Here is a 24,362-nt window from a genome sequence, read left to right on the forward strand (position 1 = left end):
GTGTTGCCCCGTCAAAGGAATCAGTAGCAATAGGGAGAATATAGCTAGCAAGGTTTACATAAAACTAACAGTCATGTTATGCTCAAAAGCTTAAGTTTATTGCTCTATTTAATGACTACTGCCAGTATTTTTAAAAAGATTGCCAGTTCTTCTTGCTAGCTTCTCACTGAAGGAAATATTTTAAATACAGCAATAAAATCAAGTAGTTCAAGATAACACATTTTGCCACATAGTCATGCAAACCCTGCTGATAGGATTTTTACAGGTTCATGGATACAGAATAAACACAAAGGATGTGTACTAAAATACGGGGAAACTTTCCCCACAGCGATGAAGTTGTTCATGTTATTATGACATTTTAGGCCCTACCCTGCATCTGTTGATGTCAATGACAAAACCTCAATAGGAGCAGGATCAGCCCTTATTGTTCTGAGAGCTGCTTTACCTTCTCCTGATGAAGAGGCGAAGTAAATCCACAGAATCTTCTGCCCTAACAAAAGCAGTGAGTTTTGGTTATTGTTACAAAAAGAGAAGCAAAAATACTTCCAGTAAATGATTACAGCTTCCATTCACAAATCACTCTGATGTAAAGGGTCCTGTGTATCTCCATTTATCACTGCTCAAAGAACTTCAACACGTGCTTACTTCTAAGCATTGAACACACCAACTGAAGCCTTCACTGCCAGACTAAGGTCTAAAAACAAAAGCATGGGAAGTAGTCTCCATTATTTAAAAGGAAATACTATGGCTCGGGCTAGAGATTACAAAGGGATAACATTATCAAAACTTAGTTTGAGGGGAAATGTATCAAGAAGCAGCCACACATTGCGTGATCATTTTTTCTTAAGCTGCTTATGGGATTTGCGTTTCTAGTCATATTAATTTTAATGGACACTGGCCATTTGGTCTCCTTTAAAGCTTTGGAACAGGTTTAAATTCAAAATATGGGTGATCTTATTATTACATTTCAAATAAAGATGGATTCAAGTAAAAAGAAATTCCTCACCTCCGATTTCTGGCAAAACTACTGGGATTGTTGTTTTTATGACCACATAAAAAGACAAAACACTTTCAAAGATCAAATCTGATTACAGAGTCAGATGCCAACATATTGAGAAAAGAAAGCTGAAGAATTCATATTATTTCAACTTCTCCCCTATCCACCACAAATTCATCCAAGTTGTCATGATAGCAGGGTAACATTGCTGGTAAGAACTAGAGGCAAGAATTTGTCTCACATCAGTGAAATACTTTTTTCCCTATAGTTCTGATAACACCAGTGATGGACTGCTTTAAAAAAATAAAACCAAGCAAACGTGATGTGTGAATCCTTATTCCAACATGAATCTACTTGAGTCTTTCAATGCAGAGGCTCAGAAGGTTTATGATATACACAGTATTCGGTAGTTTTATATGTAAAAACAATCAGAAAGAGGCAAAAAGTTACTTTCAAGCTTAGTCAACATACGGCACATATTTCAGCATGACAATTCAAAAAGTTTCACACTGTATTTTGATATAATAGCAATTATGTTTTAAAAACAGCAAACTGAAGACAGTGCTCTTTTTTCTTTTTCTTTTTTTGATTTTGTAACAAATGAAGCTACTGTTCTTATTTACAAAATAAATAAACCTTTTTTGGTGAAGATTATGTCCTGTCACATATGTTTAAGACCAGGTGTACTTCAGCTCTTAAGTGTCAATGCAAACAAGAGCATAAAAGCAATATCAAAGTAAAATATATCTTTCTGTCCAGCTAAGACAGCCAGGTTACCACGTGTCTCTTATTAGATCTGAAATATATCTGAATGCAGTCAAAAGTTCTCTTGGTTTTAGCCTTTAGGAATATCATGAACATTTATTCTTCTGCTGCTCTAGAAAGCTGTTTTCCGTACAAGCTCATGACATGATGGACAAATTGATACTGTTCACAAGTCTGGATCATTCCTCCCCTGAAAAGGAAAGAAAAAAAAAGGGGAGGGAAACAGCAACCGTTTTACACATAAATAACATCCTAGGAAATGGCACAGCTAGTATGAAGCTGGTGTTAAATACAACAGTTCTATTCCAAAGCCTACTGAAACAAATGAGAAAGTGCCAATGAACTGCAACTAGCTTGCAGTCTGACCTTGAGCGCTGGTTCTGAACGTCTCTGCTAACAAGTAACAGAAGGTAATCAAAATGAGAACAGCAGAGGCACTCAACCAGTAAGGCAACACCACCATTATTTGTTGCATTTGTGTTACTATAGCACCTGTACTCTAAGCACCATTTAACATCATCATAATCACAGAACGGTTTGGGTTGGAAGAGACCTTTAAGATCATCTAGTTCCAACCCCCTGCAATAGGCAAGGACACCTTCCACTAAAGCAGGTAGCTCAAAGCCCCATCTAGCCTGGCCTTAAAAGTCTCCAGGGAGGAGGCATCCGCAATAATGAGTGATTTCACTAAAATCTCATGGTGAAAAGCAACTCATATCCCAAAGCCCTAAAAAGACAGGTGTAAAAAAGAGAGCATGAAGAGGCGAAGCAGCTTCTCTAAGTCTTTAAAGCTGCACTACGGCCTGAATGCAAGAGCAAATTCAGGGCTACAGACGGCCAGGCCAGGCCAGCTCAGAAAATCTGTGCAACACATAACTCTCCCAGTCTGCAAAGAGGGATCATTCTTCTGCACCATCCAAGGCTGTGCTCTTGAAAGATTACCAGGGAACCAGGTGATGCGCAGTAGGATTGTGGACCAGATATTGAAATCTTGACAAAGGACAACTCAAACTAGTAACTGAATTAACTGCCATGCACACCTTGACTAATAAGAGTCTCCAAGCACAGAAGTCTGTTTCGGTTCAGCTTTTACTGTTCTCTTTAAACCTGCAAACCTGAAAAGACCTGCAAGCGGGAGCAGAAAAACAATTTTCTTTTCTATGTAACATTAGCCCTTGTATTTCTGCAAATAGCATATTAATGAACACAAGTACTACAGCAGGAGACAAACACGAACAAAAAGAACACCACCTAATTCTGCTAAGAGTAGCACATCAATAGTGATACAATCTCTTGATTATCTCTTCTGAAGAAAATAAAAACCTGTGACTCATATTCAAAGGTTTATGCAAAATTGTGCCAGCACTAGTGCTGGTACACAGATCTGGGGAATGCAGTGTCAAAAGAAGTCTGAAATGATGAGTGGTGTTGAGGATGTGGGAACCCATGGGCGGCCAGCACCAACCAGACTGTATCAGGTTGAGAAAAAGCATGTGTGTACACTGCCTTAGAAATTCCCACCACAGGAAATGAAAGAACAATTGGGGCCTCTGAGCCAAATGAATAGCAGACTGGCAGCACCTCCTTGGGGACTGCTCTCTTCTATGGAGCTCAGCTTAACAATTGTGTACTGTTGCTAGAAGTAAGATGAGGTAATAAAATAGCCTCCTCCTTCAACCTTTTGCAATTATTTTGTTAAGGGACTGTTTTAAGCAGTGGAGGAGAACAACCAGCAATGGATGGAGATGAAGCCATAGGTTACTCTGGAGGTCCTGTGTCCAGGAGTGCTGAGAAAGCCAGACAAAGTCATAGGAATGCTCACTCGTGGGGGTCTGACTGGGATGCAGTTCTCTTTGTAGCACCTCAAATGATGATAGGTTTTAGAGTTGTGATCAAAACAATGTTGACTATGCACTAATATTGTGACTGTTGCCAAACAGTGCTTGCACAGTGTCAGAACTTTTCTGATTCTCACTCTTCCATCCCACTGAATAGACTAGGGATGTGCAGGAAGTTGAGTGGGAAGATAATCAGGCAGATAATCAGAACTGACCAAAGAGACCATTTAACACCTTGCTCAGCAACAAAACAGAGGAGAGAGTAGAGTTAGATTACTAGCCTTTTCTTTTTTTAGTTTTTAGTCTTATTTTTTATTTTTTACTGGGGGAGTTGCTAGGTATTTCTCTGTTCATGGGAGGAGGTAAGAGACTTCGCATCACTTTCTTTTTTTTTTGTTCTCTTCCTTTATTATCCCACTTTTCCGTTGCCTGTTTGTTTATTTTTTCCTATTCATCAATGACTTCACTTTACTCTTTTCATTCTTCTTCAATAAGCAAAGGTGGGAAACACAAACTTCATTTTTAAAGAAACTATTTCTTAGGAAATCCTCTCTATCTGCTCTACTTAATACAAATAGGCAAACTGAGTCATTCCATGTCATGCAAAGCATTTAAATATATTTATGTCAGTCCATGACAAACAAGGAACGTTAAGTTATATCTGGGAATAATTCCCCATGCAATCTATTAACACGAGGTTGCACACTGAAGTTGTAGCAACAGAAGCACTAGCGTGGACACTGAGATCCTTGCTATATGGTAGCTTCCTCCCTTTCCCACATATACAGCATAGACAGCAGGTTCTTGTATCCAGGCTCTTTGCACAGATTTGTAGCAAAGGGAATGTGTGAGGGAATGAAGGGAATGAAACATGACCTTTTTGCCCCTCAAAAGAATCCTAAAAGTGGGTTCTTAGGGCAACATCACTGCTGCTGTAAAGCAGTGAGGTACACTCAATTAAGCATCTGCTCTGGCCTCCATCCAACCTGCTTTTCTCATGTGCTTTCTCTAGCCAGTGGCCACCAGATGGGAGAAGATGGATAGGATCCTTCCCATAGCTGCTGGCTCATTTTGTGTAGCATCCAGAGTCACCCAAAGCTTTTGTGACACTGGATATCAATATGACTTCAAGATCCATTTTTTACCACTTGAAAAAATCACACTTTCCTACAGCAAGGTGGTGATTTGTCTGCTTTCCATCATGAGTATTTCCTCTCGTGTTATTAAATAGCTTTTTCATGTCCCATCTGTCTACTGAGATGTATATGGCAGCAAGAAGCACCTGCAGGCTTCCTTTTGCTCTGTGGCATCCCTTAAGCATAATCTCCCTTATCTAGTATCTACAAATAACTGGCAATTCCTTCTCCTAGAAAAAAAAAAGAGTAATTTTAATTTATTTTCTGTATCAAGCATATTTTTAAAGGTGTCTTTGACCACTTTATGGCTGTTTTCCTGTGTAACATTAGTAATGAACACAAGATATGTTAGACCTTGCCAGATATTTCACCGGACCATGGCCAACAAGCATTCACTTAATCACATTCTAGTGTTTTTTTTTCCTCAAGAAGTCTTCCCTTGTCAGGTCTGAAATCCACTGAAATAGCCAAATTTCCAAGCCCCTGCAGGTCTCTATCAGAGCCTCAATAGGGCAGTGAGTGATTTGTTTTCTGCCTCCCACCGAGCACAGTTTCTCATCTGAAATAAAGTTCAGTATGGGGTTGAGGTTGTTTTTTTTTCTTTGTCAGAAAAATATTTGGTATGCTTTTCGTGACATTTCTTCTTCTGACTACATTTATCATTATCGTTAGAAAAGAACACTGAGACATGTTTTGATGGCACTTGAAACCAGTGGGAGAGAAAAAAAAAAATAACATCACTGGTGCAAATTCAAATCTGTTTACTTCATAATCAAACTCGAGGTGGTGTGTTAAGAAATACTTAAGTGGAAGCCACTGAATTTCTGGAGATTTTCACAGCTCCTCTCACATGTCTGCAAACACTCCAACCTAAGTATACTCTTCCCTTTCCCGCAATGTCTCAAGCAGCAATGCCCTGCCAACAGCATCCACAGTTCCAACTATGTGAGGCCAGTTTTCTTTACTCTTCCTGAGAGCAAAGAGCTGTTCTACAGCTCTGAATCAAATGCAACAGCCATTTGAGCCCTATGAACATTGTGCCAACTCCTCTGCTGGTGAAAACGGTCATCTCTTACTGCACTGAAGTCTGCACAGCTGTGCAGATTTTGATGCCAACCTAGCTCAGTTGCTAAGGATATTTGTTAAGGTTTTCTTCTCTAATAACACGAGCAAGATAAAGCTGCTTAGAACAGGACTACTTCGTTCCAGGAATGTTCTCTCTAAGCCTTTATTGGCCTTTGTTCCTCTCCACTTCCCATTTGTTCCTCCTTAAGCAAAGGGAAAGATTAACATTTTTCTTTTTATTTTTCTGAAAGGAAATGGGTTTTCTTACCTGTCTAACCGTAACTGGCAAGTTGTTCGCAATATGTCAACTATGCCCTCACTCTTCAGCTGTTTACAACAGACACTAGTTGCAATAAAGCAGCCCGTCCTCCCGATGCCTGCACTAAGGGAGGAAAAAGGAGAGAGAGGCAGCAAAGATGTTAGAACAGCTTTGGAATCTTTCTTGTTAAATAAATACCCTTAAACCAACAGTTAAACCCCATTATCTTTTTCCTCCTTCCACACTCTGAGGGATGGGTGCTCTTGAATATGAAGCCTTAACTAGGAAAACGTAATAGCTCCAATGGAACAACATAATTCACACTGTGAGCTACTCACACCAAAAGGCTTCAGCTTTTTGTATTGCACACAGAGAGATAAAAATGTACTATGTACTGTCTCACCTAATGTCATTGAACTTGTCAAAATAAACAGTTATATAGTATTTCTTGGTTAGATGTGCTTTGAAGGCAACCATTATTTTGAGGGCAACCTTTGCTTTGAGATTCTTAACCCTAACAGCTTCTTGAAAACTACTTTCATTCATGTGCACAGTAAAAAACTCTTGGTTAGATTATTGGAGCTAACAGCAATATGACAAGTACAATTACATTTGCTCTCCAATCTGCAGTCTATTAATTCTCTGAATTAGCAAAGTGAGAGAACAAATTCACCAAAATTCATCTTTTCTGAACACTTCTGTGTTTGATTCAGTCTTCGTAAGTGACCAGAATTTATTTCATTCTGAAAGGCGCAGTGCTATGAAAGCTGTGAATTCTTATCACCTTATAAAAAACTCAAATTCTGACAGTCCCTCTTATGTGTTAAATAATTATAATTCTCTGTAAGAAATCCTGCTTTCATTTAAATTGTGCTCAGGTCACAACACAAGAATACTGGTAACAAATGAACAAGCAACAATGGAGTCTACAGATGGCTGCTGCTAGCAAACTCTTAATACTATTTTTCTTCGTGTGTATAGACTTTGAATTCAATGTTTATACTTGTTAGGGAACCTGCACTAGTATCAGATGCATTTGAATTGTTTTAACTTATATTACAGAATGATTGAGGTAATTCAGTGGAAATCTGCTGGATGAACTTAGTCCTGAATCACAGCCTTCGAATAACTGTGATGGTGGTATCTACCTGATCTAAAGATTTTGTCCCTGCAACTCTCTGTGCCTCATGCCCCGATATATTCTTTTAATTTGTTTATCAAAGTTTCAAACATTTCAGAGTGCCATAATCAAACAGTACATACCTACATACCTACTGCATAAAGGTTCCCTTCTACAGATCTTGGTATCTTGCAAGGAAAGGGAACAACACTCATTTTTGTAGAAATCTAACAGCACTGAGACATCACTGCCCCGGGCCAAGTTACAGTGGATGAGACAAAGTCATAATTCTTCCAAGACTTCAACATTATCCACAGGACTTCACCTGGACTCCTAGTCTACTGTTAATGAAGATGCTTTTAAGAATTTCTTCACGATCAGACTCATTTTTAACACCGTCGAGGGGCAAAATCACCATGATTATGGTTCTGCTGAGAATCTCCCACAGCAGCAAAAGGAACAAGTTGCAAGTACTGTGAAGAATCCAAACCTCACCCAATTACTTGCTTGCACACACCACTCTCAATTAGGGCAACATATTAAATTCCTTCCTGGAGAAAATACCTGCAGCTGAGGATAATCTGAAGTGGCACTGGTCCTCAGTTATCACAAATACTTCATAGCTTCATCACCATATCTATTTGTGGTTATTTTACATAAAAATGACCTATTTTCCTCATACTGTGATGGATTCATGGGCATGACACCATATAAGAGGAAAAGGCAAATATACAAATCAAGAGTGCTGTGGTGATCAGACTTTTCACCTGCAGCAAATACCATATTTCTCAAACGAACTCTTAAAGAATCACAGGTTTTCACAGAATCATGCAATCATAAAATAGCAGGGGTTGAACGGGATCTCCAGAGATCATCTAGCCCAGCCACCCTGCTAAAAAAGGTTACCCTACAGTTACACTGGAAAGCATCCAGATAGGTTCTGAATATCCCCAGAGAAGGAGAGTCCAACAGTCTCTCTGGGCAGCTTGTTCCAGTGCTCTGTCACCCTCAAAGTAAAGTTTTTCCTCATGTTCAAATTGAACTTCAAGTGTTTCCATTACTGCCCGTTGCTCCCTGTCCTTCTGGTCACCACCAAAAACTCACCCACTTGACACCCACTCTTTGGATATTTACAAGCATTTATACGGTCCCCTTTCAATTTTCTGTTCTCCAGGCTGAACAGTCCTGGGTTTCTCAACCTTTTCTCATAAGGGAAATTATCCAGGCCCCTCATCTTTGTAGCCCCCCACTTGACTCTCTCTAGACGTTCCCTGTCTTTCTTGAACTGGGGAACTCCATTGCAAAAGGAACCATGTTATAAACCATTTCTTATTTTTCTCTGAACTCTTCCCTATTTGTCAAAAATTGGTTTAAAACATGAGCAGAAAAAGTAGACACAGAACTTTAGTACATATAGAGGAAATGATAACCGTACATTCCTAACTGACTTTCCTTTTCTGGATTGAAAGACTGTATTTGACCTCCTGGGTTCAACATTATACAAAGAGTCCACATAACCAACTGATCCAATCTCCATGTCATTTTTTTTTTGAGATGCCTTCTTTCCAGGAAACCAGTCCTGAGTAAAACATCCATTTATTTATACTAGATGTATGATCTTGTTATTAGCTGCACTAAAATGCACATTCTAAGTAATCCAATTCACCAAACAATCAAGACCTGAAAATATCTGATTCCAACACTATTTAGGGCAGCATTATATGATCATTTTGTTAATGATTTCTCTGTATTTGCTGATAGGTGGATCTCTGACAACACTGGGCTATGAACCATTCATGCTAGAGTGACTTTAAAAAAAAAGTTCCTGTTGTCTAATAACCTCTTCACCACAGTTTTCAGATAACAGCTATCTGACATTTCCTAGAAAACGTTATGCAGAATTAGATGAAATTCCTTACAGAAACTCCAAAGGCATTTTTGGCAAAATGTACTTTTACTGAAATTATGGAAAATTATCCTGGTAGCATTACTACATTACTTAGCAGACTTTCCTTTATTTACCTGCAATAACTGTTTTGAGGATTGAGTTGTGGTATTCAAGTAATCACATTTAATCTTCCTAAATGCTTGCAAAACAAGACTTGTTTAAAGCCCTCTTTAAAATATGTATTATTATTTTAAGTTAAATGTTCTCATTTTTCTGCTTGCATGCATCTTCCTACTCAGTTTCACCCATTGTGTGTTTAGTTTTGGTAAAGTAGTGCTTTTAAGATCATTAAATACATATGTTTCTGGTAAAGCAAACGAAATATGGTTGTTGTAACTTATAACTAAACCAACAACAACAACTTCTGTCTACAGATCAGTCTGTATCTGTGCGCAACAGAAAACTGTTATTAAATTTTAGAAGTTCCAAGAAAATTTAAAGTAGTTGGACCAGATCCCTTGCATGTCTCTGACCAATGGTTCAACAACGACAGCACCTGTAGCGAGCCACTGTATGCAAAGCAGCCCTCAGAGTTTGCATACAATGCTTATTCACCTGCAGTGAACAATCACTGGAGCATTCTTCTCTTCTGCATTCTGCATTGCCTCTTCCACTTCCAGTACTAGTTGTAACAGAGGAGGAGCTTGATCTGGTGTCTTCTGGTCTGGCCAAGATGTGTACCAGTAATGTTTCAGGTTTCTGACTTCTTCTCCTTTCTGCAATGCAGTTAGGACAAACATCACATTTTCAGGACAACACCATTTTTAAAAATTCCAATTTTAAGTCATACTGAAAACTAATCTTTAAGAATGAGATGAGTAAATCTATGCTAAAGGAAACAACAGATGCAAATGACAAGTCACACAGCACAAAAATCTGGACTTCAAAGATTGCATCTACACTTCAGCAAACTGCCTCAAGAAAAAAATAACCACCCTCCCCACCCTCCCCAAAGTACTCTGCTCTTTTAGCGCCAAGAGCTGTGTGCAAAACAGTCTGTTCCCTCTTGACAGATTCATTCAGCAGAGCTGGAGCTGTACTCGTGACATAATTGCTTTCATAATATATTTGACAGGCAGAGGGCCAGAAATCATATCTCTGTCTTTGATAGCTAGCTAGCTAGATGAGGGATAAGAGATGGGAGATTATTTTTCTCTCTTTTCTGACAGACAGACTCTTATCAGTTTCCTGTCACTTACTCTCCTCTCTTTGACATGGTGACAGATTCACTGGAAGGCAAGAATTATATCTAGATGCAGTCCGGGGTTTCTGATGAGATACAAATTCTGATTCCCTCCCTCTGTGTTTCAAGCATGGACATGAATATAGCAAATGTGCCTTTTATCTGTTCTGAGTGCCAAGTAGCACTCAGTGCTTCTGATTTTGTGTTCAAAGTGACGTCCTTCTGCCTGATTTCTAAAGGTGCCAACCAGTAACATACAGCTCAGTCATTGTATAAACTGGTTGGCACAGGACTATGCAAAATATCTTCACAAAGTCCAGAAGGTTATGTGTTAGTTTCCACGACCTTTCCTCAAACACAAGGCCAAAGAAGTTTAGGATGGGTGGAGGTGGGAAAAGAAGAGCAAATTTAACATGGAGAACTGGAAATAGATTTTGTCATCTAGACTCTAAAGACCCTATGACTATTAGTCAATGGATGACAAAAGTACTCCATGACTGCCACCTTCCGTTCTTCTCCTGGGGTGGAGAAACTTTGCATAGCTTCACTGTAAACTGGATTAGGGAACAAGTGATCTAATTCAATCTTCATTTTCAAATGGATCAACTTTCCCCTTTGTCTTAACACACAATTAAACTGTGACCAGTTTTGTGAGTTATCAGCATTCCAGCAGAATTAAGCTGTATATTGTTCTTGCTGTGGCACTGCATGTTGGAATAATCTCTATTTAAGGTCAGGGCAAGTCTGCAACACACTTGTAACTATTATTTACTTTCTGCTTGCTGGAAAGCATGATTTTCTCCTTGATGCATGAGCAATAGATCTTCCACAGTCCCAGTCCCAGCATGAGATTTCATATCCTGGCATTCTGCCTATTAGCATGTGGCTGAAGAGACTTGAAAATGTTTGGTAAAAGGAAGATTTTTTCAGTTTGGAAAGAAATTGCATTGTTATATTGAGGTCAGGGGTAGATTTTGTAGATGAAGGATATACAGAGGTTATGTAAATATACTGTCTTTATTAAAAGTCATAGGTTGAGATTCTAAAATCCAGCAATTAAAATAGTTGTAAAATAGGACTCTGGTACTTCAGGCTAAGTAGCATCTGAGCACTTAAGTAAATTCCATTTAACCTCTCCATCCACAAGATAACCAAACTGTTTCTGGTAAGTAAAACTACATGAATAATTGGAAAAATACTACATATAGAAAAATAAGCGTATGGAATGCTATAGTGAAAAGTGTTTATAAAGGTCATGGACAGTTTTTGTATCTGAGAGTGGCATGATCCCTTAAAACATCTTCAAAGTCAAGTCGGCCAAATTGCTCAAAGATTTTTAAGGGGGTTCTGCCATGGTGAACAGCAGGAGTTATTGCCACACTACTGATATGTTATGCAGGCCAGTAATCCTATCTCTCAGGGAAGCTGAAGAAACAATGGCAACAAGAATCTTTTTATCAGTTCTCAACACCCTCACATCCTGTCAGCAGCACAGAAGTCATTTTAGGTAAAAACAGCTGGTGGGTATCTACCAGCATCTTAATGATGCACATAAAGAAATACAGTTAATGTTTCCTAGTGGTCTCCTGCTACAAAAATTATAAAATCTTATGCAAATATAAATTTCCTATTAGTAATCAATAACCCCTTGCCTAAGTCCACAGACCAAAGAGTATACAAGCCTCTGAATAACACAGAACACCACCAAAGAGTTCAGTGTTCACATGTTCCACATGTGTTGTCTGTATTGTGACTTGCCAATGCTGGTAAGAAGCTCTCAGTGGACCAACACATCACTATAAATTACCAGTTATAAATTATAGAATCACAGAATATCCTCAGTTGTAAGGGACACACATGGATCATGGAGTCCAAATCCTAGCTCCACAGAGGACCACCCAAAATCTAAACCCTATGTCTGAGACTGTTGCCCATATGCTTCTTGAACTCTAGCACCGGTGCTGTCATCACTACCCTGGGTAAACTGTTCCAGTGCCCTACCACACTCTAATGAAAAATCTTTCCCAAATCCCCAACCAGACCCTCCCCTGATGCAACTTCATGCTGTTCCTTTGGGTCCTGTTGCTGTTATGAGAGAAGTGATCAGACAATGCAGAAGACACAGGCAGAATGAGCCACCAATTTCTTCCATTGAGTAAAGCCTGTACTACTACAACTGGCCCAGAAGTGTTCAGATTGTATATATGCAGTCTAAATCTTACACTGCCTACGTTATTATAGTCTTTGAGGAACTGGGCAGAGCTGCAGTAATTAAAAGTGAGATTTGTACATTAGTATACCGTGCAGAAGATTTTTATACAGATCTCTATTAGCAGTCCTGTTTAAGAGTTTAGATAGCAGAGTTATTTTAAGTACATTTTAGCGATTTACCTTTAGGGTGATGAGCCTTAAACGGAAGTCATCTGCTTGTATGACTTGGTTAACTATGATTTCTATTCCTTCATAGGTGATCTGTTCCTCTGGCCAATATTCTGTACATTTCTATGTGCAATAAAAAAATAAATCTAGTTAAGCAGACATCCAGGGAGGCTCATTTTTACCTCTCTGAAATTGGATTCGTGCATGCATAGATGAATATGAATGATAGTTGTTTCTATAATAAGTACATGTTTTCAATTTCTATACAGGGAATACATTTCTAGTGATTTTTGCTGCATTCATAATAGCTTGATAACCTGATAAAATGTACAAATCAAATAACTAGCCATTTCTTTGAAATATATACACTCTTATATTTAAGCAATTTATAAACATTCTGAAGCTTCACTAGAAAGACCAGAAGCAATTTGCTTATATTTATAATAGCCTGTGTTTTTAGATTGATTATTTTCTTAAGATAACAGTAATCAGTACAGTACAGGCTTGTCACCTATGCTTCTGTGATGTGCATAAATTGATAAGAAAATACAAAATACATCTTTCATACTTTTGTTGGAGGGTCATTGCTCTCTCAATATCATTGTGCGCATAAGAGTTGTACAAAAGAACATGATTTGAGAATTCTGCATCAGAGCTAAGTAACCAAAAGAATGCAATAGCTGTGAGATATATTAGACTACTACATTTGATTTTGCTAAGACACAGCCAGAGATGCTTCTAGAAAAAAAGTGACAATTAGAGAAGCTGAAACTTTGGTTCATTTGTAAATCTGAATTGTGGCACTGATAAGTTACACAAGTGGATGGGAATCTGTAACTACTTTTACCCTGGAAGGACTGAAACATACTTTTTTTTACATGCTTTCTCTAAGGCAATCAATATGCAGAAGGGGCAAGCACCTCAACATGGTGTAGGGACTGTTTCATGGACAAGAAATGACATGAACAAGGAAGGGTCTAAAAAAAGTCTCCCGTGTGATAAAGGAAGAAGAAACTTCTTGTTATCACAGGAGAATGAGAACCTGCTGCTGGACAAACCCAGTTAGAGAGGACGGTTGTAAGCTTCCTTTCTTCATGACAGCATAAAATCTTGAAGGGAGTTAAATCACACATTGCCCTCATCCATCAGAAACAATTCCATTTCAGGAGAAAGACTAACAACAGAAAAGTATCTTGCTACATTACTGAGTCAAAATTTGAGTGGGAGAAACAGTGCTGTTCCATCTGCATAGCACATCAGTTAATAACCTACTGGGAATGTGGCCCACTGTGTTTCTGTAAAATTATTTACGCAGATTGCATTTTCACTTCCTCTCCTCTCAAACTGCAGAATCCATTGTAAAAATTGTCAAGCAGCTATCAATAGCACAGACACTGCTGTGCTTAAAGGAATGGAGTAAGATTGCCCACTCATTTCTGTGGGCTGTCTGTCAGTTCACATTAGATGTGACAGAGGGCTGAGATACAGAACTCCACACATGTACGTTAGCAAAGCCATTGAACAGAGCAGGAACACAAAGCCATAGCCTGACACCTTTAATTTTTGACACTAAAGTTATCAGAAAAGATTCATCAGCTCTCTTCTTATATAAAGGCTGCAGCAAGCTCCCGTGATATATAGTGCAACAGTACAGCATTACACTGCTTCCCACAGTGTGAGTAAGAGGAAATTTGTATTCCTGCTATTCAATCTTGCTATGAAAACTATAGTGAAAGAAATTCTTAACAAATATATCATTCAGGAACAAAGTTTCCTCTGTCTCCCTCTTCTTTTTTTTTTTTTTTTCTCTCAAACCTGAAAGCAGTTTTGGTACATTATATCACAACATTTCAACATCTTATTTGCCACAACTTGGCAACTCTGATCAATAAGCAAGTTATTACTTCAGCACTACCTTTTAAGGATGCTTTTTATTTTTAACTTGCAAAGCATGTTAACTCTGTATCAGTCTTGTTCACACCTATTCCCCACTCCTCTAAAAATCATGCTGAAGTGATTTACTCCACACCTGGTGAAAGTTAAAAGTTTTTGCAAATGCACAATGATTGTCACTAGGCTTTCAGCTTGCACTTAAGGCTATCTGTATGTTTGTATTCTTGGGCTTTTAAGTGTCTGAAGCATCTTCACCAAAGAAAGATGAAGCTTAAATTTCTTTTAAACTCCTAATGAGTTTACAGGGCCAAGCTTTGACAAACGCTGCTGTTGCAGTTTAGGAAATACCATTTGTATCTCTCCACTACATTTTACTACCAGAGGTGAAAGAAGATGTAAAGTCCAACACACCCAGACCCTAGTTTGACATTCTGTGCTGGCAATGAAGGTGGCTGAAGATCAGTCATCTAACCTGTGAACTGAAGACCAAACACATAGTTGCTCACACTCTACTATGGGCCAAATATTCTAGTAGATAAGTTAGTAATGAACAGTTGCAAGTCAGTAGCACTTTAAACTGCAAATAAAAATTGTGTTAAGCGTATTACCAGAAATATTGTGACACTTTACTTTCTGCAAGTAAATATAACATTTCTGTATTTTAATTTCTATATTTCAACAGTATTTCTTAGACATGCTTCAGGAAAATGGACTCCACGTCCACGTCAGCTCTAGTTGCTGATTACTATAAATACCAACTTCCACAAGTCAGGGACAGGTGTATAAGGTGGCTATAGACACTGAATCATAATAAATGCAAGGAAAAAAAAACACAGACACTGTTGATCGAAGACTAGACCAAACAGAGGTAGATCAGAATCCTTTTTGAGTCCTTTAAAGAAAACTTCAAGTGAGCAAATGGAGTTCAGTTTGGAAAGACTTCAGGACAACTGGGAAAGGAAAAATGGCAAAACCAGCTGTAGGCTAAGTCAGAGACAAAAACAAGACTTCCAGTAAATTAAACTGAAAGAGGAGAAGCCCACATTTTCTCTAGTCCTAACGAATTTAATTCTTGTTCTGATTGTAGAGGCCACTGAACTAAGTTCAGTTCACTTATTTGGTTAGCATGTGTGCCAAAATACGTCCAGAGTACAGAAAAATATATACTGTATGTAATACCATTACCTCATTCATCTCTTCTATATTGGTAATCATGACAATGATGGGAGAACGCTCCTGCCACACCATTCTCCAGAAATCACTGACAGTGTTAACTATTGGTCCCTGAGTAGCAATATATACCTTCTCCTCTCCTCCATAGCCCTGCCAAGAGAACGACAAGAGATTGTTAATATCCTTTAATAGGGATGTCCACTCCCAATCTTGAAGGTTTAATTTTTAAAAGCTGGTTGGAATAAAGACTCTGCAAAATCAGTTCTTCCCTTCTCTCCTGCACATATGTACATAGCGCAAAAGCACTATGCTGTCATAGCTCCAGCAATGAGAGTCCAGAGCCTTGAAATAACTCTAGCCACGTCAACACGCTTACTGAGGCTTATCTTTCAGCATGCAGTTCAGATCAACTGACAAGCAGTTTTCATCAAGAAGGGCAGAATTGTATTTTTGTCTGGTATGAACCTGTAAAATTGCACTTAGAGATTTAGTTTTCAGATAATGTAAGCAGGAGAGAGCAATCAGATCAGATAAAATGCCTTTAAAAGTAAGTGGATGCTGCAAATCTGTTTACATTAATATTGGCTGATAGAGGCCAGGCAGACAGATTGCTGAGCTCTTACCCTGATGTAGTTAGCATTGATGTAAGAGCTAAGGGGGTCGTCCTGATCAGCTGAGGTAAGGCACACTCTGCTGTGAGGATCTGAAATGTGTAAACAGATAAGCAATAGTTTATCATTTGCTGACAGAGGAGAAAGAGAGTTACAAGATAGTTTTGTACAGAGAGACATTTACACACATTTATGGTCATCAGAACAGGTGTCAGTGACCTTGGAAAGATCCAATGTTAAAACGTTAAAGCAAAACAAGGTGAAGAGTGACTGGGAGTCATTCAACTTTCTCTGATAATTTTACCCACTCTGAAGCCTGTTTAATTCCTCCTGTTGTAGAATCAGTGATCACCGTGATTCTAGAGCAGTATCAATTCCCTTGTTCAGTACTAATTAGCAAACAGCAACAGTGCACCACCAAGAGAATATAAAAACAAACAACAGATAACATCTTCATTAAAAATAAAATGGAGCCTGCTCAAAAACCAGGACAAAATAATAAATAAGCAAAAATGGTATGATATTGGGACAAGCAAAAAGAACCAAGCACACAGTTGTTTCTACTGTACTATAACACACTCGGTATAAACACTGTCCTCAGACAGATCTGATTCACGTTATCTATTATAAGATATTAGAGTCACAATGTTATGTGATCTACAGAACAAATATATTAACAGATACTGTTTTATAAAACAGAAGTACTGAAACTACTGAGTTCCTCTGAAATACAGTTCCTTCCCAGTTCACTTCCCTAGTACCATGGAGACAGTGAGACAGGAGATGGTCTGCTTTTTAATGACTACTTCTGAAAGCCCACAACAAGTTGCGTCTTTAAAAGGCAAAGTTGTTTAGATCTTACTGGAATAAGTAGTGAAGACTGTTGTATAAAGTATCTTTGTGTGGGTTTTATGGAACCTGCTCAAGCTCGGGTAATGACTGCATGATTTTCCCCCTTCTAAGAACAGCAATACGTTGTGCAGCACATAGTGGAATCTATAACAAGGCTCTTCTCTATTTGATCAAAAAGCGCCTGCAAATGCCCTAGAGAAAAGTTATAATTTTCAAGGAAATTACACAGTGCTCTTCCCAGAAGAGGACTGCCTGCTAAGAAGCAGCTTCGAACTTATGAAATATCCACAATCAACCTTCTTAGCTTGGCATTTTTCCAGAGCTATCCTTCTGTCATCCAAAAGTCACCTACTAACTCTCTCTACTACCAGTTGTGAGATTTGAGAATCTGCAGAAAGAATTTACTATGAAATAAATATAAATTAGATGAATTACATCTAATTGATACATCAAGACTATTATCATGTCTCTCACTTACTACAATTATCTTGAGGGTTGCAAGAAACATATCATTATCATAAGTGACTGCTCACCTTGTAATGATAACAGCCTAGATTGCTTCTGGATATGTAGCTGGCAAAGGAATCTTAGTTATTTTCAGGTTTTTGTATTAGGGGTTTGAATTTTTGAATCTGGTTTGTTAATCAAGCTATTCCATAGGATAATCAGTTGCTCAAGATCGTTGTGCTGCAGATCGTTCAGCAGTTCCTGCCAGTAGTGCTGCCTGCATCTAGAGCTTGGAGGAACACCAGGTTGATACATAAGGCAGAGCAGGCTACGTTTGGTACAGGCTACTCAGAAACCAGTCAGTGGATGGTTGAAATATGAAAAGCGCTGAACTTCCCCCTCATCGTGCCTTAATTCCCCCTCCTGCCTTGTGCATGAACAAATCAGTGGGATCACCAGCTTTTAATTGTGAAGTATAAACAGGATTTTTTTTTTTAATGCTTGGCACTGGCACATCCTTCAAAATGGAAGTAGTTGGATAAAAGTGAACATGGTCAGCCCATTTCACTCCTCAAATACAACAAGCCATCCCCTGGTCACAGACAGGAACATAACATTGCACACTGACTGACGGTTATTGAATTCAGGAAAAAAAAAATTACGAGCATGGAATGTTTATTAATTCTAGGAGGCACAGTAGAGTAGAAACTAGTTATATGGAGAGATCAAAGCAACAGCATTGTCTGCCACAATTATCCATAAGGCTGAGATGAAGTTTCCAGCAAATAATTGACTTCTGGAGTGATCATTCTTAAAAATATATGGTAGTATGTTGGCATCTGTTTACGTCTCTGGAAGAATCTGTGAAAAATGGTAGTAAATATGCTTTTTGAGTTTAAAAATACAATACAGAATATTTAAAGTGGATCCAACTCTCAAAGTACACATTAGATAGCAAATTCAGAATATATAGAGCACTTTAAAATCTAGATATTTGGACATTCATAGTCACCAGTAACTTCTGCAATCTTCCCTTTCCAGAGAAAGCAGCATATTAATTCTTGAATTATTCATCTCAGTCGTTAGCACAGAAATTATGAAATATCTATTTGGGTGCTTTATACTTCTGATCTAAGGTGGAGTACAAAGTCATCAGAAGGGTAGTGTACATGGAATCATGGGCTGTACTTGGCTGGAGTTGTAAATCCAGAGTGAAAGAAACAACAACAACAACAACAAAAACAAAACAAAAAGCCCAACCCACCACCACTTTTTCTGGAACTATTCCCAGTCCAGATTCATTGCCTAAAACAACAGGTAAACACACGCCTTTCACTTCTCTGAACTGATCTTCACTAATGTGACACTGAACAATTTGGTCTTTGCAAATAAAGGTAACTGTAGCTAATGGTGGCATTTTCCAACAGCAGCTTACAACAAAAATGAGGCATGACATCTAATTGCATCTTCAGCTAACGCACCAGGGAAAATCATAATTCTTAAAAATTTTTGTACCAGAATGATTCTCAGAACTCCTACTCTTGGCTACAAATAAAAATAATGTAAAAGAAAATAAAGAGTTGGATTTTCTTCAATATCTTAATGCCACCAGATCAACTCCTGATACTTCAAAATGCCAAGTGAGAGCATGAGTCTCAGAAAAACATTGCTCAAGAAAATAATGTTGATAGAACATAGTCCTCCTACAGGAGTTTATCAAAGAAACCACTAAGTAGCACTTGAATAAACACGCCAATTTCTTGGACAGAGATTGTAAACAGCATTCAATGATGTAATCCTCACAACTTAAAAACTTAAGTGCTAATGATATTTTGTCAATCTTAGGTTGTTCATGCTCTGTATGTCCTTTGAAACTTGATTTACACTTAGAAGACATGTTGCTGCTTCATAAACATGGCCTTTGGACAGTACAGCACACTTGATGTATCCTGGAAAGGAGACTGCAAAACCTTTCAGCACATGGAATAGACCAACATGTTTTACTGTCTTAAGAAAGCAGAAACTTACTTGGAAGAATTGTTTTGTAGCGATTCTTCCGCACCAGGCCTGGAATATCATATTCCTTTGGATCAACAAAGTTCATTGGAATTTCCTGCTCAAAAAAAAACAAAAACCAACACAGAGTATGTAGTCATTAGATACACAAGAGGAATTAAAAAAAAAACCATTATGTCCTGTCTGTTAGGGAGGCAAAGTGATGAAGTCAAGTGGGACATATGGTACGGTACTTCTAACAGCTTATCACTAAAATATGAGTGATGTTTCCTTTTACTGTCACTGGCTTTCTTTTCTAAAATCCTTAACACAAAAATGCTCATAGTGACTAATTCATTAAGTAATATGCGAGACAGCATTATGTTAGCTCTTCATATTATTAGAGCTGAATTGCAAGTGTAGGCACAGAACTAAGCTAAACGTGGTACGTAAGATACTTTATTCCAAAAGTGATGGACCTCAGACACCACCCTTTCTGATTCATACTCCTTCCTCTCTGAAGGTGGAAGGAACTCATCTGCTAGTGACACTCACGAGCAACAAAAGATGACACACACTATGACAGGTAGGTGTACTGACCTGATGCTATGGAGCTAGGCAGGGGTGTGTATCTTTTTTTGCTCACCACATTTTACAGCTCCATGAGCAAGGTGTTAAGAGACTACCTGCTCTCTATACTGCCATTCTAAAGGAAACATGAAATTAGAGGGGTTTGTTATTCTCCAGTGCTCATTTTCTGTACTTATGTGGCCACTGACAGCCAGGGACAAACAAGACTTTCCGTCAGCTGGTGACAGTAGGCAGGTGAAAAGATAGGATGCATAAGTCAGTCTCAACAGAAAAGTAGATCACAGAGCTCGGAAGCAGAGCTGAACAGTATAGTTGCAGAACACGATTTGAGAGGCCAGTAGTACTGAACATACTGGTGGTGAAGTCTGGGAATTTAGATAAGCAGAGATGTTAAATTCTGAAACTTTAGAAGATTATCTGTATTCTGTCTCATATAGTACTGAGCGTACTTGGCCTTAAAGAGAAGCAATTAATGATAAAACATCTGATGGAAATAGTTTCCTCTCAATTTGAGGAGCTGCATGGGAATGAGGTCTTCATGCTTTCCCTTCTTTGTTACTTAGTACTTAGTCACCAAAAAAATCTACCTGAGTCAAGCTCTATGGTCTCTTTTTGGAACTTACTCATTCACCACTTGAATTGTTGTTAAAATCAAAGGAACTTTGTCTGAGTAAGTAAGAACTCCAAATGTTTTAAGAATTTCAGGACTTAGCTGTGCAAATGACAAATTTGACTTCTTTCCCAAAGTGAAACACAGCTACTTGCTTTGTCATGGATCTACACTTTAAAAACCAAGCAGGTTAGACATAGATTGAAAACATATGCCACAGATCTGGTGATAACTGTTCCATATAAACTAGGTTTTTATTTTTATTTACAGAAATGAAGTTCTGATTAAATGGCATTTTTATCTACACAAGGAAAACACACTCAAAAGCTGTCAAAGAACAGAAACATTTCTCCTACTTCTAACATCATTTTCTTTGCTTGAAATCCATAGTGAGATTGGTCAAATTGCACATGGATTTCTTCAGCCATCAACTCATACACTTACTAAGTGAGTATTTCCTCCCTTGAACAAGTAAAACATACTTTACTTTAAAGGAATCAGGAGTTGCCTACCCAAAAGCTGCTTTTCTTCATCTTGCATAACACACTAAGCAAGTTATACACCACAAATATCTGTCAGCCTGTTTTAAAACACCAGTTCAATCTCTCTCATCTCAGAGTCTCAAGAGCAAGTGACATCTGAAGAGTCATAGAGGAGGCAGGCTGAAAGGGGTGCTATACTGCAAAACATTATCTTCCTCCCACTCTACTGAGATTCTGTGCTTAAGAGAATATTTGAGCAGGCAGCATTTGCTGCAGCAGCTCTTGATCCCATGTTCTGAAATACCCCAGCATGCAGACTGCGTCCTGGTTACCTCCCATCTTGTGCAACCCTGCTTAGTAGACATAACACTCCTGGGCTCTGCAGCATCTTTATTCATTTATTTTGTTAGCTACAAACAATGACTCTAATGGAGACTGAAGCAGTTAGGGAAGAGACGCAGATGGAATGCAATGATCCAAAAAGCTAGCATGCTCACTACATTGAAATATATCTGGTCTTTATCCTAATTAATTAATTGTAGAAATCAAATTTGCACCTCCTTGCTTTGTCTCTGTAGATACACTTTTTTTGCCCTCAAATAAGACTGAGTTCTCTCTCAAGTAGCGTTGGATAGAGTGAAAGAAGGAAACATGCATACTTCAGAATCCTAAGAGCAACCAACAGAGCACTTTACAGCTAGTAAAATACTTGTTTTTCTTCTGCAGAAAAATTACTTTTTAAGACTCTAGCTGACTGACCTAGCCATTCTGTGCTTCAGTCATCTGGAGAATGTTTGGGCTACCTAAAACAAAGCTTCATGCGAAGCATTCAACAGCAGAGAGCATGCATCTGGACTAATTTAATGCCTAAGGTGACTCAAAATTTCAAGAAGCAACATCTATAGCAAACTAGGCTTTTCTTATATAGTGAAAAAGTTTGATTTTTCACCAGAAAGTAATATATTGAGGAAAAGAAGGAAGAAGTCTGGTGAAAATAACACTCTGCTGTTGTTTCCAGAATCAATTCTGCAGTTTTTATGTGACGAGATCACTTCAGGCTCTCAGTCATCACCATTTTGATGGATGATGAATTTCAGGTTTTCATTTAATGCTTCACTGATAGAATTGGAATTTCTATATATTAATTGTAGTCCCGCAGAAAATAATTGCAGGGCTCAGGAAAAACACACAACATTCTATTTTTTGGATGCTCCTAGAAGAGTCAGATACTCACAAAGAATTCTGCCTGGAGTATGAATGAATCCAGAGCTTTCTTGTGCAGTTCTTCTTCAGTAAGAATGTTTGATGCTGTCTGGAGATATTCTTGCGCTGACTGTTCCCGTGGTGACATGATATAGCCAAAACCTTGCTCAGAACAGCCTGGGGTACACATATCTAGCGTGAGTGAAACATTGGAACCCCTCCTGCAAAACAGAGCAGTCAGTTTGCTTACCACAGTATAGGCTGACCTATCACTGCCAGTATACATCAGCAATGGATACAGTTCTGACAAAAGTAACTTTGAAAAACTGGTGACGCTTCTTGCGTAGATAAGATCATTTTGTACACTGGCATGTGAAGGTCAATACTGTCAAAAGCCCACACTGACAAAGCATCGTCCCTAAAAAGGCAACTATATTTTGTTACCCAAACTGAAGCAGCCTGTTAGTCAAAGGCACTGAGAAGACAACTGCAGAAAGTTTTCGTACTTGTGTAAATCGCACAATATTTTTGAAAAGCTAAAGACAGACTGACAATTTGGATCAAGATTTTCACCTGTGATATATTAGTTTTCTTCAGGCCAGATCCTACTGAATAACCATCTCTTAGTCTCTCAGACAATATCAGCAAGGTAAGATCTTGGAATAAACATTACAGTTCAACATGAATAAATACATGAGATGCTAGACATAACATTGGATAATTATTCGATCTAAAAAGTTTTCTTTCCACAACAGTATTCATGAGAAGGGTAAAAAGGAAGTCCCAGTATTTAAACAATTAAGAGCATCTCCGTTTATAACATGTAGAATTTTTAGTGGCATTTATGCAAGTTAGCTACACAGCAAAACAAAAAGGTCAGAATGTCAGCAGTGTTTATTGAAAATATGTAAAGCACTTCTGAGCTTCTGTCAATCTCATGTCATAGACAAAGAGAGACACAAATGCCATCAGTGAATCTATTTTCAAACATCTTTAACAGAATAACATCACACAGTACAATGATTACTGGATTTAATGTTCTATACATCCACTCAGTAGACCTATTTTTGATGACTCACTCACCTGGCAAAATCTACTTGGGAGATGTTTGCAGGAGCTGCTCAAAAAACATGTACACACACAAGGATGACCAGCTCACAGAGAAATGGGTAGAAGTTGTTACTTGGATCACAGCCCTTTTCTAGATTCAGGAGTTTTTCCAAAAGAATGTGCAGCCAGCCTCCTGCTAAGATTCACAGTTATGGGTAAATGATTATGGATGAAACATGACCACTAATGGTAAACACTGAACTTTTCGTGGCCCTTTTCAAAATATTTTGACCTATCCTCCCCTATGCTTTAAACAGCTAACTACATCCCTCCCCAGAAATAACTGCATTTGATAACAAATGCTTTCAGTTCTTTTAAGGTAGCAGGGGCTACACACAAAGATATTAGTACTACTTCAGCATAGGAAATGAGATTGTCTCTTCCAGAATAACATCCAGTGCTCTTTGAACTTAGCTAGTAACTAATTCCCTTTTTAATGGTGTAGGTGGTTAAGAATGAGATGGAAGAAAGATGGAGAAGCAGGATGGATTAACAAGAAAAAAAAAGAGGGGTAGGTAGATAATTTAACACAACACTACCACAAGGGAAGAGGGACCAATGCTTGATGTAAATGAAATCTGCCTGAGCACAGCCCAAACCTGAAATGATGTCTGGTTTCACAAGCACCTGTATATGTTGAAAAAAAGTTTGTTTTACATCTTAGTGTACACATTCTACCTACTGATAGAGCTTCAAGAAACTGCT

The 24,362-nt window shown here is 38.3% G+C and overlaps 1 protein-coding gene across 1 annotated transcript in view; it reads right to left on the minus strand.

The window, feature by feature from the left end:
• Positions 1-1,858: 1,858 nt before the first annotated feature.
• The window catches only part of PTPN5 (protein tyrosine phosphatase non-receptor type 5), a gene marked incomplete at both ends in the record, with an annotated part of 30,465 nt that continues 7,961 nt past the window's right edge, over positions 1,859-24,362 (minus strand). Inside the window, 8 exons of the mRNA XM_079537918.1 lie at positions 1,859-1,952; positions 6,070-6,183; positions 9,684-9,844; positions 12,703-12,813; positions 15,769-15,906; positions 16,380-16,459; positions 19,695-19,779; positions 22,579-22,768. Of these exons, the coding sequence (XP_079394044.1) occupies positions 1,859-1,952; positions 6,070-6,183; positions 9,684-9,844; positions 12,703-12,813; positions 15,769-15,906; positions 16,380-16,459; positions 19,695-19,779; positions 22,579-22,768 (973 nt within the window). The remainder of the gene's footprint in view (positions 1,953-6,069; positions 6,184-9,683; positions 9,845-12,702; positions 12,814-15,768; positions 15,907-16,379; positions 16,460-19,694; positions 19,780-22,578; positions 22,769-24,362) is intronic.

The sequence above is a fragment of the Tetrao urogallus genome (assembly GCF_951394365.1).
Source record: "Tetrao urogallus genome assembly, chromosome: 6".
NCBI lineage: Eukaryota > Metazoa > Chordata > Aves > Galliformes > Phasianidae > Tetrao > Tetrao urogallus.